The 15,704-nt window shown below is 35.7% G+C and overlaps 1 protein-coding gene and 1 pseudogene across 4 annotated transcripts in view; both read left to right on the forward strand.

Annotated features, from left to right (window-relative positions):
- The first annotated feature begins 677 nt into the window (after positions 1-677).
- Positions 678-796, forward strand: LOC120597226 (uncharacterized; annotated as a pseudogene).
- Positions 797-2,998: 2,202 nt separating this feature from the next.
- Positions 2,999-15,704, forward strand: part of KYNU (kynureninase) — a 109,389-nt gene continuing 96,683 nt past the window's right edge. Inside the window, exons 1-2 of one of the 4 annotated variants that reach the window (XM_039855288.1) lie at positions 2,999-3,216; positions 8,770-8,951. In XM_039855288.1, coding sequence (XP_039711222.1) covers positions 8,783-8,951 — 169 coding nt within the window. In that variant the 5' untranslated portion in view covers positions 2,999-3,216; positions 8,770-8,782. The remainder of the gene's footprint in view (positions 3,217-8,769; positions 8,952-15,704) is intronic. The other 3 variants (XM_039855287.1, XM_039855286.1, XM_039855289.1) reach the window with 3 other exon arrangements.

A 15,704-nucleotide genomic window follows, 5' to 3' on the forward strand; every position in this document is an offset into this window, starting at 1 on the left:
AAAGAGAAGGTGTAAAGTTTGTGACAAAGTTCGTCTGTGTGCAGTGTCTACCTCCAGTCTTTTCTGAGATGAGTAAATCTTTCTTGGTTGATGAAACTCCTGGGAGAGGATTCACGACGACTGAGTTCCTTTAGGAGGCTCTGTCTTTAGGCATAATGGAGGAGTTCGAAGACAGCCTCTCCCTATATTTGCTGTTTTTCAAGTACCTACTGTTCAAAAATAATTAATATAACAAAGACACATATTTGGGGATGGCAACTCCTGAATTCTTACAGTCATATTTTGGGGTGATATATTTTCCTACCCTTCAGCACCTAAGTTTGAGAATGCAGCTTTGTATTTATCCTTTCTCAACTAGACCTTGAGGTTGCAGTTTTCTTTCACTTTTACAAAACACTTTTCATAGTGGGATCTCAATTGGCCACCAAGTTTCACCCATTTTTACTTATAGATCTCCTTACACATTTTCACTTATCAAACGTTTAGCGATAGAGTGTCGCAGTTGGATCTGCAGCCTTGGATTCTTACAGAAACATTGCGCTAAACTAAATTTAATTTGGTGAATATTGCAGCAAGCACGCATTGAAGTCTACTGTATATGCCAGCCACTGGGCTAGCTATAGAGAATTATCCCTGAAAAATAAGAATAAAATTCACGATTTAAGAATTACTTTTGGGTCTACGGCCATGCTACCCTGAACAAACCTGATCTCGACTGATCTCGGAAGCTAAGCAGGATCAGGCCTGGTTAGTACTTGGATGGGAGACCACCTAGAAAGACCAGGTGCTGTAGGCATAAAAAATAAAATAAAATAAATAAGAGATTGTAAGACGACAAGGTCCTTGCAATCTGTGAGGTCTGCGAAGGGTTGCCTCACCTAAAAAATAAATTAAAAAAGATAAAGAATTACTTTTGGGAGACCAGAACCTCCCTTATAACCCCAATTATTAATTTTAATGGCAGGAACTGAATCTTTTTTTTTTTTCAGTTTACTAATTTAACAAATATTTATTTAGCTGCATTCATGGACAAGGCTTTGAGGAAGATAAAATTGGTCTCTGCCACTCAGACATATCATGTTGCAAGTGAGATGATGTTCGTGGAAATTAATAGACAAATCTAAATTAGTACATATATTTATCTTAGCAACATGTTTCTTCTTTCTGTTTCCAAAAAAGAAAAAGGAGAAATAGAAACTTAACTCTGTTCTTTCTTCTCTCTCCACAGCTGGCCATTGAATCTTGCTTTTATCATTCCCCCTACAACTTACCATCTCACAATTCCTTTATATTTTTAGGAGCATATGTTAGTATTATAAAGATTTTGCTCACCATTATATCCCTGGCATTTAGCTTTGTACCTAGTGCAAAGAATATGCTTAGCACTTTTTTTTTTTTTAAATGAATGAAGGTAAAAATTAAAAAAAAGATTTCCAAAATACAAAAAATAGGAGTATAGCTTAGACCTCCAAACAAGTGCTTTAAAAGTGACTATGTTAAATAATAATTTTTGAGATAATATTTTAATGGAATGGTTTTTAACACTATCATAAAAGATTTTAGAAGAAATAGTGTAAAAGCAAGAACTCAGTATATTGATCTCTATCTCTATTTCTTTATCTATAACCATAGTCAGTAATTAAAAGGGTATAATTCTCTTACTAACAATGACATAGATTCCATCCTAGGCCCACTTCCTGGATATTCGAACTTGGTAAATCCTCCAAAGTTCTTACAGCACAAGGAATAAACAAAATAGAAAAAAAAGTACAAATTTCGAGACACCTTATTAAATTTAAAGTTTTACACTTCCAACTTAAAGAAATGAGGATATTCTATGTACTCTTAATAGGATTACTGTAAGGATAAGATTGATAAGATGAAATATATTTTCTTTTCACTGTTCAATTACTTGTATTAAAATAATTGCTTGTGTTTTATTCCCCTCTTTGAGAGACAAGAGGACAGTACTTTTGGTCTGCTTAATTAAAAAAGGAATCTGTCGCTTATTGACTTATGTGTTTTGGTACACTGAATTTCTGCATGCATTTTTTTTTTTTTTTAATATATTGGTAATCTTGTGAGGTAAGGTAATTTTATACCTCCATTTGAAAGACGTGATACTGAGCCTCATTACAGATTAAATGAATTGTCCAGGGTTATACAGTGAACACATGGTAGAAGATGATTAAATCGAATAATGCTTTACCTGGGGTGTAAATCAAATAATGCTTTACCAAGGTATAGGTAGACAAAAGTGATTCAATTATTCAGACCCAGTTTCTATATTTGGTCTTAATTCTGAAACTCTTTGTCCTTGGTTTTTATATCTAAAAGAATATTCACTAAAAGACCCAGGCATGGAAATAAGCAAAAAGAAATAATGGAGGTAGAACAACAGACACCTAACAGGTTTACAAAAATAATTTACATTATGAAGTTTCCCACGTTACTTTCCACTTGATATGCAATACTAACTCTTTCTTCCTTGGTTTTCTTGTTAACTGTCTATATTTATGATCTAAGAGTTTTAAAATTACACCTATTGGACAACAAAGTATATTCTATAACTGAGAGCTTATTTTAAACTTTTGACTGAAATGTTCAACCATTAAATGTCACTCTGCCTTTATACTGGAAACTCACAATGCATTTAACAGTGGTATACTGCCTCAAAATCCAAGGTTCCATTATGTGCAGAGTCGGGGGAAAAAGTTTCTTCAGTTCTTAGTCTATTCCAGGGCCCAAAGCAAGGAAGGGATGAGAATTTTGAAATGTTAGCTCCTGGACAAACTCATTGGTTCAGCTCACAGATGAATGAGGATACTCTACTTACTCTACAGGATTATATTATAGGATACAACTCACAGTTCTAGAGATCTGCATAGTTGGAGGGCAAGGAAGTGTTTACAGGAGTTTAAAGGACAGAGCCGCTTAGGGGAAAGTGGGAAAAGCAGAGCCCCTAGTGTTTGAAACAGAGCAAGAGCGGCATTTTGCTTAAGATGTTTGTAACTGGAGAGCTACAATTTCTTTAGATAGGGTGGGAGGGACTAGGACTAGCTCATGGCAGGAACTAGGTGGAGTCTGAGCAAGTCCCTTGAATTTCTTACTCTTGAGATCTAGCCTGTAAATCAACTAGGAACTCTTGAGAGGTTGCTTGGTTTGTTTTTTTTTAAACAAGACTGGGAGCTGTGAACCCCGTTGGAATCCTAGCCGGTAAGCACTGAGACACTGATCTACACTCTGTACACAAATATATATTCAGTGATTTTTCCAAAGTGATATTCACTTGGCTAGTATCCTTGTCACAATGCTTTAGAAGCTTCTTTTGCCAGTTTTCTTTTCTCTAAATTATATTCATAAAAGTAGTGTAACTCTTTAGTGCCTCCCTCCCCCACCTTTAAAATTTTGTTTCAAGACTATACTTCCAGGGATCATTTCCATAGTTCATAAAATTTTGTGTCAGATGAAGAGATCTTTACCATTGTAGTAAAAAATAATGTCAATAGTACACTGAATTCATCTACAAAAAGATGAACATTTTTGATCAATTAAAATTAATCCTGTGATTACTTGAATTTAAATGGTAATATTAGATCGAAATTAAAATCATTAAATAGGCTTTAAGTCTTTTATTTTCTGGTAACTCTCTAGTCATCCTATGGTGTTATTAATTGTATTAAATATTTATTTAGAGAAGTGAAAGTATCTATTTCTTAAGCAGGTTTTCTTCCCCTTTCATTTTATGAAATATTTGCCTAAGAATGAAAAGTTGATACATTTTTTTCTATATAGCTAAAAGAAGGGTTTCTTTTTTATCCTGCTTTTATTTTAAAGAGCGTGGGTGTTATTTAGATAGTAAATTGTAATAAATGCATTACTCTTATTAATGTGAAGCTCAGCATGTCATTAATATAATCTTAGATATGAAATACGCAGTTGTGACAATGATGTCACTCATTTATCAAATGATAGGTTTAAAGAATGTTGCTCTATGCACATATATTAAATGATGTCTTATTTCCCTCTTTCTCAATAAAAAAGCCACACATTTCCTTTATAATTTGCTTTTCTGGGTTCTAAACTTTGAACTCATGTGTATAATTAGTTCATTTTAGCATGAAACCTGAAACTGTATAAAGATTAACTGTATAAAGATATTAAACATAATCCTCTGAAGAAAGTACAATTTAACTTAATTTCATATAACATTACAGCACAAAAGTTTAGGTAACCTGTCCATATGTGTATATGCCCACCTTCTTAATCAGATTAGCACTAAATATGTAAACTATAAAATTTGGGGGTTTGTTTAACTTGGACTGAATATATTTCATAATAACAACATGCCAATTTACTTGCAAATGGTAAACTTAAACAAAATATAAAATTATATTAGCTGTGGGTTGAATGCAGAATTAAGCAACAATTCTTATGAGTTTATAAGTTGCTTCCTTAGAGTGAAGGCACTGTGGCATCATGGGCACTGACGATTGTGTTTATTTCTGTTTTGAGGCTGTGCATGGTGAAAAGGTGAGGGGAGTACTTGAAAGAATATTCCACCAGAAGGTATCTCACTATCAGTGCCAATGAGGTTGTAACACCTGGGCTGTGACAGGCCCAGAAGTGAAACCAGCTTCTTTAACTTTTGTGAGGCCAGGAAGAGGGAAGCGTTGATTAAAAAGAGTAGATGGATTCATAGCCTGTGGTGCTTTGCAGACTGAGTACAGGGCTGAAACAATAAAGGGAGATAAAGAGAATGGGTGAAAGAAATTTTAAAAAATAAAGAAATTTTTTAAATTTCTTTAGGAAGGAAAAGGCAAGTGGAAATAAATTGAGAGGTTCAAGTCTTGGGCCAGGAACTCTGCTCTGCATATTCCACTCACATGCCATGTCAAAGACAAGTGAAGCTGACTTAGGTCCTCAGGCAAAGTGTAGTGCCAAATAGTCAACTTTATTATGCTTTTTTTTTTTTTCTGTTTTTGTTTCTACTCTGTTTATTCCAGACTTTAGTCCCAAAATGGGGAAAATAATTCTGATCCCTTAGGATTATTACAAGGATTACATAAGAAACAAGTATAAGGAGGTTTATGAATTATTGTGACTATTTTTTAAAATAAGGAAAGTTGAATTTTACTGGAATATGATGGTACCAAAATAATCTGTATATTTATTTAGCAAGCAACCTTGTTTCGAGTTCAGAGTCAATCTCAATGAATTTTCAAAGAGCTGACTCTCCAAAGACATTCTCTTGATTCTGAGACTCACTGGAAATGCTTCTCTAATTAGTTGTCATGTGATTGGAATGAGAGAGCATATACCTCTAGTAACATGTCATTAGTCATATAAAATAATTTACCCAGCTGTTTTGTGTATTCTTATTCAGCTGCCATTTTGGGAGAACACTCGGTCTAAAGGGCACTGCTCAGCAATGGGGTGACTATAAAGATAAATTAAACAAGATTCTGGGCCCTCAGGTGAATAAAATTCAGTAGGATAGACCAGCAACTCAGTCAAGCTATCGTAAGTATTGGGCTTCTAGTGAAGACACACCTTACTGCCTACCAAGCAGGCAGCCTTCCAGTCTTACACATAGTTTGTTGCATGGACAGATTCAAAGATTCTCCAGATTGACTTGTCCTGTCACATTTTCAGAAACCACAGCTGTTCCATCCCTGGCTATTGTGTAACAGTGATTCTTACTTACTGTTGGAATTCATTTCATGCTTTAACAATCAGTGGTTCTGTTTGACTCTGAAAAAAAGAGTCACTCGTGACAATACCCTTCTTAGATTACTCCATTTTATTACCCTGTCTATGATTCTTTTAAAGTTTTGCTCTTATTTCTAAATAAATGAATAACTGTATCTCACAGGTCAGATTCCTGAAAGAATTTGATTATGTGCTCTGTTAAACACCATCATGATTGTTTGGTCTGAGCATTTACAGCAGGTCATTCCACAGACCATTGACAGAACCATTGCCTTCAGTGAGTCAAGGGTCAGGGAAAGATCTAATTAATGATGACCAGGTAACTGATAATGTCAAGTGGTAGAGTCACAGTCATCTCTATTCAGAAGGCAGTTTCCTTCATCAGAAAGTTATAGGTAGAAACCCATTTAGAATCAAATTGTTGGCATGGCAAGCATATTTGATTTTCCCCATCCACCTATGTATTTAAATAAATAGAATACCTGGCAGAATGTACTACTTATCACAAGTATGCTTACAATAAGATGTGTGCTCATAAATGTTACAGGTGTTCACAGGAGGAAAGATTACTTTTAACTGAGACATCATGACAAGCTTCGTGAAGAAAAGTCACATTTCAGTTAGGGCTTTGAATGATGGCTAAGATCTGAATATGTAGAAAGGGAAGCAGAACATTTTAGGTAAAGGGAGTGGCATGAGAAAAATCACAGAGATAAAATTTTGTGACAAAAATAAATAATTTAATATGGTCTGATATTGAAAAAGAACCATCAAGATCAATGTTGAAATCATTGACTTGTAAAAAGCACGATTGTAGCAATTGGAAGCCATTACTGGTATCAAAGCTAAAAAAACATGCTTAGATGAATCTCACTATCCTTATCTGGGAATATAAAGGATGGCTCATCAGGGGAGACCATTAGCAATTGAGAAAAGAAGAGGTCAAATAATCAGAAGAAATGAAGTTTAGCGGATAGGAAGAATGTCTGTTTTACTGGCATCGTGTAACACTCAGACAATTCTTTATTGCCTAATAATAGGTGTGTTGGGGTAAGAGAAAAAGAGGGGGGGGGTAGAGAAAAGATAATTAAATTTTGATTCTAGTGATGCACCTATGCCTGTTTTAGTTGGTCTCTAGGCATTCTAGGCTATGAGTTGAAAACTATCAAACTTATATCTTGTGATCCAATATTCCTGAGCTACAGACTTAAACATTCTATAGCCAATCTGATATTTCTACCCTGATGTTCAGTATTTATCTGAAACTTAACATGTCCTAAATGAACTCTAATTTCTCTCTTCAAAATGTTTATTCCTTGAGTATTTCTTATATCATTGCTTTTAACATAACTGCTCAAATCCCAAAGCTAAAAGTTACCTGCTTTCCTGTCTTCACCAGAGAATATCTAGTTTTTTCCAAAATATATTGTAAATCCAGACACTTTTCCCTCTCTACCTTTCCCTCACCATATTTAATCTACCATCATTTTCCCCCTGAATTACTAAAATAGCCTTAATTTACTTTTCTTTTTTAACTCAAAATCAGAGAGCAGGAAAAGTGACTTTTTTGTAATGTTAAATTATATCATATTATTTTCCTACTCAACATTCTCCAATGATTTCCCATTAAACTTAGAAAAATATCCAAACTCTTTTCTGGCCTTCGAAGTTCTTCATGACTAACTTCTGCCTCTACTGTTCTTACATTATAGTCTCTCACTCCTCCTCCTCCCCTCAGTGCATTAGTTGAACAGGCCAAGTTTATCTCTACCTTAGAGCTTTTGCAGGTGCTGGTATCTTCCTCCACGTTGATGTCTTCACCATAGCATGATTCAGAAATTATATACTCCTGCCTCAGAGAAATGCATGTGAGCCCCCAAGGTAGCTTATTCCATGTCCTAGTGACTCTGTCCCATTACTCTGCTCTGTTTACGCATAGTTCTTGGAACTATCTGAAATTATATAATTTAATTATTTTTTAATTCTTCTTAGTAAAAAGTAAATTCCACATGAGTCACTACTTTTAAATTATTATACATCGTTGTTCCATCGATGTATAATAATTTAAAAGTAGTGACTCATGTGTGCATGGTGCTACATGGTAGACGTGCAATAAAAATTTATTGAAAGAGTAAATGAATGGAGGAATGTAGAAGCAAAGCCAGCAAAAGTATTCATATGTATATCAAGTGAAAAATTTTTTTCTAATACTATTTTTACTCAATTTCAAAAAACTACAACTTTGAGAATTAGAAATGTGTATAAAACTTGAGTGAAGTTTAAAAATATGTATTTAAATCTCCATTGTTATTTATCCCCTTCAGAATGATTAAGTTTTTGTTCCCAAAAGATGTGAAATGTTGAAAGATTAGATGATGTAGGATGTGGTTTTAAGAAACACCAAAGCATCCTGCTTTGTTCTAAGATGTGTATATGATAGTGAAAGAAGTTTCTCATCATCAGCTGCAAGTAGATCTCTTCGGTCTTCATATGCCAAAAATTACTAACATTATTTAAAGTTCTCTTGTTCATCAATATTGTTTTCATTCACAGTAAAGTATGTTAAGGTTCTATTGCATATATCTTCATAATTTTAAAACTATAATCTAAGAACCATCCGGGATGGGACAGTGGAGTAGAGATAGCAAGAAGGACAAGCTAGATGGGGCATTGTTTTTCTATATTTTTCACAAAAGTATCTTTACTGTTATTTTTTAGTAAGGCATTTAGAGGAAGAGATGATAAAGATATATATTTGAAAGTCATTAATTTGGTTCATTTTTCAGAAAATAAAAATGAAAAGAGCTAACATTTATTGAGAGCTCCATTACCTAATTTAGTCCTTTCATCATCCCTAAGTGACTATTACTTTCTTCATTTTATACATAAGAAAAACTTAGGCATGGAGTTTAGTGCTGTTTGGTTAATTATATTATTTCTGAAGCTGAGAAGATGAGAATCTTAGTTAAAACAAAAGATATTTTACCTAAAATGTTAATTTTCTGCAGCAAAATGATGGTGGCTTTATTAATTTTTAATTTTTATCCTTATCTTCAGTGAACAACTTGTAATGGAGCCTTTACTCTTTGAGTTACCCACTAACACACTGCAACGTGTGGCATCTGAACTTAGATGCCATCCAACAGATGAGAGGGTTGCCCTACACCTTGATGAAGAAGATAAGCTGAGGCACTTCAGGGAGCATTTTTATATTCCCAAAATGCAGGATCTGCCTACAGGTGAGAATACTGGAAAGGGTTTTATTTTTTTGAATCAATTTATTAATTTATTTTTACTACTGCAAGTGCTTATTATAAATCTTTGAAAATCATAGTCCCATTCCATAACAGAGCCATTGTAATTGTGTCTGAAAAACAGCAGGTTCCCGGTGCTACTAAATCAACATGTCAGTCTACCTCAGCCTCAGATTCTGTTTCCTCTCTCCTGAATAAAATATTTACATGGTGCTTATACTGTCATCTACTTCTCTGAACAATAGAATGACTGATGGAAAATTATAGGCAGATGCATTTAGTTGTTCTTTAAACTTAGAGCTCAAAACGATTCCTTTTTAATACAGTATTAGAATATCTCCTATTTTGTGGTATCTAGTTTATGATAGCATGACATTTACCTTAGAGGAAATGTTATTTTGGAAGTTGGTATATTAGATTTTATGCAAATAGCCATTTTTTTGTGTGTTGTGAGTAAAGATAGCATGAATAAGACTAACCAAAAAAAAAAAAATTGATGATTGAGAAATGAATACTGCGTTAAAAAAAATAATGGAGTAAGCTGACTCTGTTCTTGGTTACGGGGATGTTCTGTTTAAAAAAGAAAAATAAAACCTAGTAGCACAGGTATAAAAGTATGAAAGAAATTTTCATATTTGGCTTTGCTCCATTTTACATCAATGAAAAAGGCTACCCGTCTGAATGAAATTGATCCACCAAAATGGATTCCACATATTTTGCAATAGAGTCTAATTTCCTCTCTTCTACAGATTAAGCAAGGCAGGTACAGTTTTGGATACTCACAATCTAAAAGAATCAGCTAATATGATTCTCAGATGAGACTGAGTCACATGATCATCTTAATTGGCTTATTTGTTATTGTGTAACATAGGATTCCACCCTGTAGAATTATAAAAGAATGAAATAAGAGAAAGCCCTATATCTAATTTAAAGTCATATAATATCAATTAAGAAATACACTGATACAAATGACAGCTTTATAAGACCAGATAAAATGGGGCTATAAGTGAAGTGATCTGAGATCACAGAAGAAAAATCGTCTAGGTCTTTCTAGAATCTAGAATGACAGGGTATTTTGATTTGAATTGTAAGTGATAAAAAGAAATATTAATATGTGAAAATGAGGAAATTAAGTCTAAGAATATTCTTTCAGTGATAAGAGTGGAAAGGCCAAGTGACATGCAGCATAGAGTGTAGAAGTCCTCAGAAATACTCATGACTCACTTGAGACAAGTCAGCTCTGGTGATCTTGCCCCAATGTACTCTCTAGCCCATAGGCTGCCTGGGAGATTTGCTGAGCTTCTACTTGAGGTATGAAAGCAGAACCCTGGAGTGCCACACAACTTTTGGTCTCTTTCTCAGCATGCAACAAGAACTATATCAGTAATCAGGGCTCTAGAGTTTTATAACATTTATTGGAAGTTGTAATTTCCTCACAATTTAAAGGAAAAAATTAGTTTTCATGAGTGATAAGAACATATACAACAAAGTAAGCAAGCAAAAATTACTAACAAAACCTTTCCAATGAGGGTGGATGGTGGTATTATAGAGAGAAAGAAGAACATAGCATAAACACTGAGGAGAGAAAGTGGTCAGTAGTCCACTGTTGTCTCAGTTTAGTGTGAGAGGTTTTGGGGAAGGATGCTAAATAAGGGCCACATCTAAACACACATTTATGAGCAATGGCTACTTCATGGACACTAGAGTTGATGCAATTAGGTGGGCTTGGTGTCTTTAACTTTGTTTTCTTAAGATGTCTTTATTTGATATAATAGCATTAGGGATTTGAGGTAGGATCCAACCTTGAATTTTCAGGAACAGTTCAAAAGAGACTGTTCAAATTAAGGAGTACACAGAAAGTTAAAATTTGTCGCTTTCTCTGTTACTGAACCTAACACTCATTAACTAATATAACTTTCATCCTCATGTTGCATCACTTCCATTCAGCAAATGTTTATTAGTTACCTTTCCACATTCCTCCACATGCTTTGAAACTTGCTTTCTAATCCATAACTCTCAATCCCAGCTCAATGGATTTGCAGCATAAACTAACAAAAGTCATAATGTGTGACTTAGGAGCCTCTGTGGTCTGAGACTGCTGTGAATTCCTGGTTCTAACTCTAGTTGGGTGAATTTTGGGAAAGAAGTAGCTGTTCAGAACCACAGTTATAGGTCTAACATTTGTTTTAATTAGATATCCAATGGAAAAATTTTTAAAAATTACAGTTTTAGATGTTATTGCTTATTTTTAAAGAAATGTAAAGGGAAAGAAGATGAATTGATTCAATAAAGAATTTAAACAATGTATTTGTTCAAAAAATACAGTTTTGAATGACACTAAAATTTACTTCACTAATCCCAAGCGTTCTTCTAAATTAGGTATTGTCAAAGTGTGTGGCCTCCTGACCAGCTGCATGAGGATTACTAGTGAATTTACTAGAACTTGCAAGTTCTTGGGCCCCACCCCAAAATGAGTAAATCAGAGATTCTGAGGGGAATCTGTTCTAGATGACAGAGTTGGATCAATTAATTCTTATTCTCATTCTTACACTCTGGGGTTTCATCCTTTCAAGAGATAATTTTTTAGACACTTATTCTGTTCAAGACACTATTTTTGAAACAGTTTATCAGTGAACTAAAAAGCTAGGTTGTGACATACCTGAACTTTTATTCTAATATAAAGAGACAGATGATAAACTTATAAACAGTAATATATATTCTACTCTCAAGTAGTGCTCAAAGGGTTATTAGGGTGGCTGGGAAAGTGGGAGAGTGTTGTTTTATCCAGGGTAGTCTGGGAAGGAAACACTGATGAGATGACATCTGATCAGAGATGAGAATAAAGTGAGCAAGTAAGCTCCATGGATATAGAAGGCAAGATGAACCTAGTGGTTGTTCAAGTTTATATTGCACAAGAGCATCAAGGACTCAAGGACAGTTGGTGTTTAAACCTCCTTTTTATTTTATGTTTTTTGAAGAAAGAATTCATCAAGAAATCAGTACTTTCCCTTATTAAAACCTTCCAAGAATATCTAAAAATGATATTGTATCTCAAATTATTATGAGGCTAGCATAATACCAAGAACAAATGTTCTTCAGCAACTGAATAATAAAAAGCAAAGAACATAAACAAGTTTTGAACAAATGAAAGGATCACAACTCCCAATATAGGCTTTAAAAAATACTAAAGAGAGGCTTTAGTTATAGCCTATGGTTTTCTGATATTTTTGATATTTTGCCATTAAGAACGAAGTTCGCTCTGGGTTTCTAATAGAAAGTTTTATCAAAATAAGTTTCTCTCTATTCCTAGATGGTTTCTGAGATGTTAGGGGAAAAGATTAAAATTATTTTTACTCAGCTGGTGTTCCACTTATGTTCGGCATTTTTCTAAAGACCATAGCTAAAAAATAAGAGAAGTTGGAGGGAGAGGACAGGAGATGGAAAGAAAGAAAACATGGAAGGAAGGGAGAGAGGGAAAGAGAAAAGTAAGGAATTCAAGATGAAAATATTGGAAAAAATCTGTCTAATTTTTTTGAAATTATAAATATTTTGTTTGTTTTGTTTCCTTGTAACTAAATCTCTGAGAACATATTGGATAGTCCCATAAGTATATTGCTTTTGCAGACACAAGACAAACAAGTAAATAGATGGTGTGGGTAAATAATAAATAGCAAGGTACATAACAGGGTAAATAGAAGAATAGGTAATTGGTACAGTTGGGTAAATAGAAAATAGATGGGTATGGGTAACTGGCAATAAGGCTGAAGAATTAAAAAGTTCCTTCTTTCCTTCCTTCCTTCCTTCCTTCCTCCCTCCTCTTCCCCTCCCCCTCCCTCCCTCGCTCCCTTCTTCCTTCCTTCTTTCCTTTTCTTAACCTACACTAAGTATTCGAAATGCATGCTGAGTTTATACATAGCTTTAGAAAATATTTAAGCTTGGGAAAACAAAATTATATATTTATGTTACGAATGTTATTTCATCAACAGTATAGAATGAAGGACAAAAATAGAATTAAGAAAGTGATATTGAATATTTTTGCAAAGATCCTAGAGGAATTATGAATGTTTTAGAGGTAAAAGAAAGAGAAGAGATTCAGAAATATTTGAAATACTTATTGAGTAAACCTGAATTCATTACTTATTGAATAAACTATTAAGTAGGAGAAACACAGCACGAGACAGACTTTCTAATTTAGGTAAATAGTGGTAACATTCACTAATATAATTAGCTTATTTGGAAACTGTTCATTTAAAGAGAACTCAGTTTTTTTTTTTCTCTCTTGTGGTCTGCCACTTGTGGCCTTGACCTCTGAGCTGAGAAGTTGGCAGCTGTGTTTCAAGAATTAGGAAGCAGGTGGGGTCAAAGAAGAAAATATAAAAAGTGCATGTGTGCTCTCTCTTGAGGAAGATTTCCAAAAGAAGCCTCATTATGTATCCACTTACATGCCATGAACCTATTGTTTTGTCACAGCCTTATCTCCGTGCAAAGAAGACTGAGTGTAAAATATTATTTTGTGCTTGGAAACCACATGCAAAGCTATCAATTCTGTTAGCATAGAAAGGAATGGAATCTAGGGCACAACTAGCACTGGATCTTAACGTGCAGTATCTCGTGCCTTCCTAGCTTGGCAAAATAATATTCTAATATCTCCAACTTATTATGCTGCTTTCTATCCTTGACTGACAGACTTGAATAGCAGAGTAGTGGGCAACCATGTGTCCTTCTCTAATCTCAGCTTGTCTTCTAACTTTTCAATTATTATTTATAATTGTTGCTTTTCAGTGAAAACAAGAAGCAGCAAATGTAAAATACCTATCATGTATTAGCATCCTGTGATAGATTAGACAACTTATAAATACATGTTTATTTTAGAGGTATATTCTTCTTCATAGTAATATTTTTAATGTGGCATACCTGAATATTTTTTGTTTCTCTGTAAAAATAATGAAAATCCAAAATTAGATATTTGAAAATAATTTAGCTATTCAATAAATGTCCATTACTTAGTTTAACTTAGTATACTTAGATATAAATTGTATACTTAGTACCCCTGCTTGCACACCCGACCTGTGGGTTGACAGGTAGTGAATAGGAGAAAAATAGACCTTTGTGTTTAAGACAGAATGAGAAATGGGATTTAGGGCTTAAAAACGCTGTACCTCTACATTTCAAGGCTGCTTAATTTGGGGTCTGCGTACCCCTGGCAGACCCAGCTGGCTGAATAAAGATGTGTTTCCTATAACTCACTAGTTTCTGGTGGTCCGTGTGTCTTTTGGGGGCTGGTGGCTACAACATTTGGAGGCCCCAGCAAGATCTCAGGGAGTGGCCCTGGGATCTAAGACCGGACTGGCCTCCGAAGCGGTTGCTGTCCCTGTTGCAGATTCAAAGGGATGGTCAACCTGAGACATTCCAGGGCCCTCGAATGCCATGACGGGGTCAGTACAATCGTTAAAGAATCAACCTTTAGGACACACTCCTTGTTCCTGGGCCCGAAGGGAATCTCTGAGGCCTCGACGTCTGGATAAAAGGTACCTTTCTGTTCCTGTTTCTGTTGACCGGTCACCGGGGGTCCGTGGAGAGATTGGATGCAGTCATATCTCCCGGACGGGATGCCGCATCCTGTGCCCTGTTTTCAGATTCTGTCTATTGTCTTTGGTCTTGCCTAGGTAGTAAGTGGCAGACTTCTCTGGGTCCACCTACACCCCAGTAATTGTTCTCATCTGAGTGTCTGTTTTGTGTTTGTGTTTTCTGCACAAGCGATAAGGGGAAGCCCGAGTTCACGAAAGACACCCTTGGGGTGTCTCCTACGACATTTCAAAGAAGGGTTTGTAGAGGGAGCTGACTATGGCATAAAGTTTTTTCCAGGCAGACTAAGACATTGTGTGAAGTTCAGTGGCCGTCTTTTTGATGTAAACTGGTCTCTGGAGGGTTCTTTTGACAGGGGTTTAGTGAGGAATGTTTGGAAGATTGTCACGGGAGACCCGGAACATCCCGATCAGTTTCCTTACATCGATCAATGGTTAAACCTTGTTCAGACATCCCCTCCTTGGCTCCGCCAGTGTGCTCTTTCTCTAGGAACGTGAGTCTTAGTTGTGGGCACCCCGAAACATGCAGCAACTGAATCTCCAAGACAGCCCAGTCCCTTAGTCCTCCAATCTCCACCGGAGGACAATGACTTTCCCCCACCCTATAATCCAGGACAACAGAGGCCAATAGCACCACCTCACCTCCTTGGACATGGGCAGGTAACCCCTATGGGCCTCCTGCTCCCACTCCGGGTGGGGCACCAGCCAATACCACCACCCTGGCTATCCTCTCCTTGCGAGAAGCACCACCCCAAGGGCATCACACAGACAGGCTAGTGACCTGTACAACTGGAAGGCACAGAATCTGCCTTTCTCTGAGAAACCCCAGGCATTAATAGGACTCTTAGAAAGTGTCTTTCAGACTCACTGCCTCACCTGGGACGATTGCCCACAGCTTTTAATTATCCTCTTCACCGAGGTAGAACACGGACACATTCAGACTGAAACACAAAAGATAGCTGTGAGAGGGAGGAGAGTTGAGGAAGCAGGGGAACAGATTGAGAAGGAATTTCCTTCCACCCACCCAGACAGGGGACACAATTCTCAGGCAGAGAGAACGGCATTAGATCGGTACCACCAGATTCTAATTGAGAGAATTAGGATGGCTGCTCGTCAGCCAACTAACCTTTCTAAGGTAACTGAAGTTATACAG

Source organism: Pteropus medius, unplaced genomic scaffold (genome assembly GCF_902729225.1).
Source record: "Pteropus medius unplaced genomic scaffold, Ma_sr-lr_union100, whole genome shotgun sequence".
Taxonomy (NCBI): Eukaryota; Metazoa; Chordata; class Mammalia; order Chiroptera; family Pteropodidae; genus Pteropus; species Pteropus medius.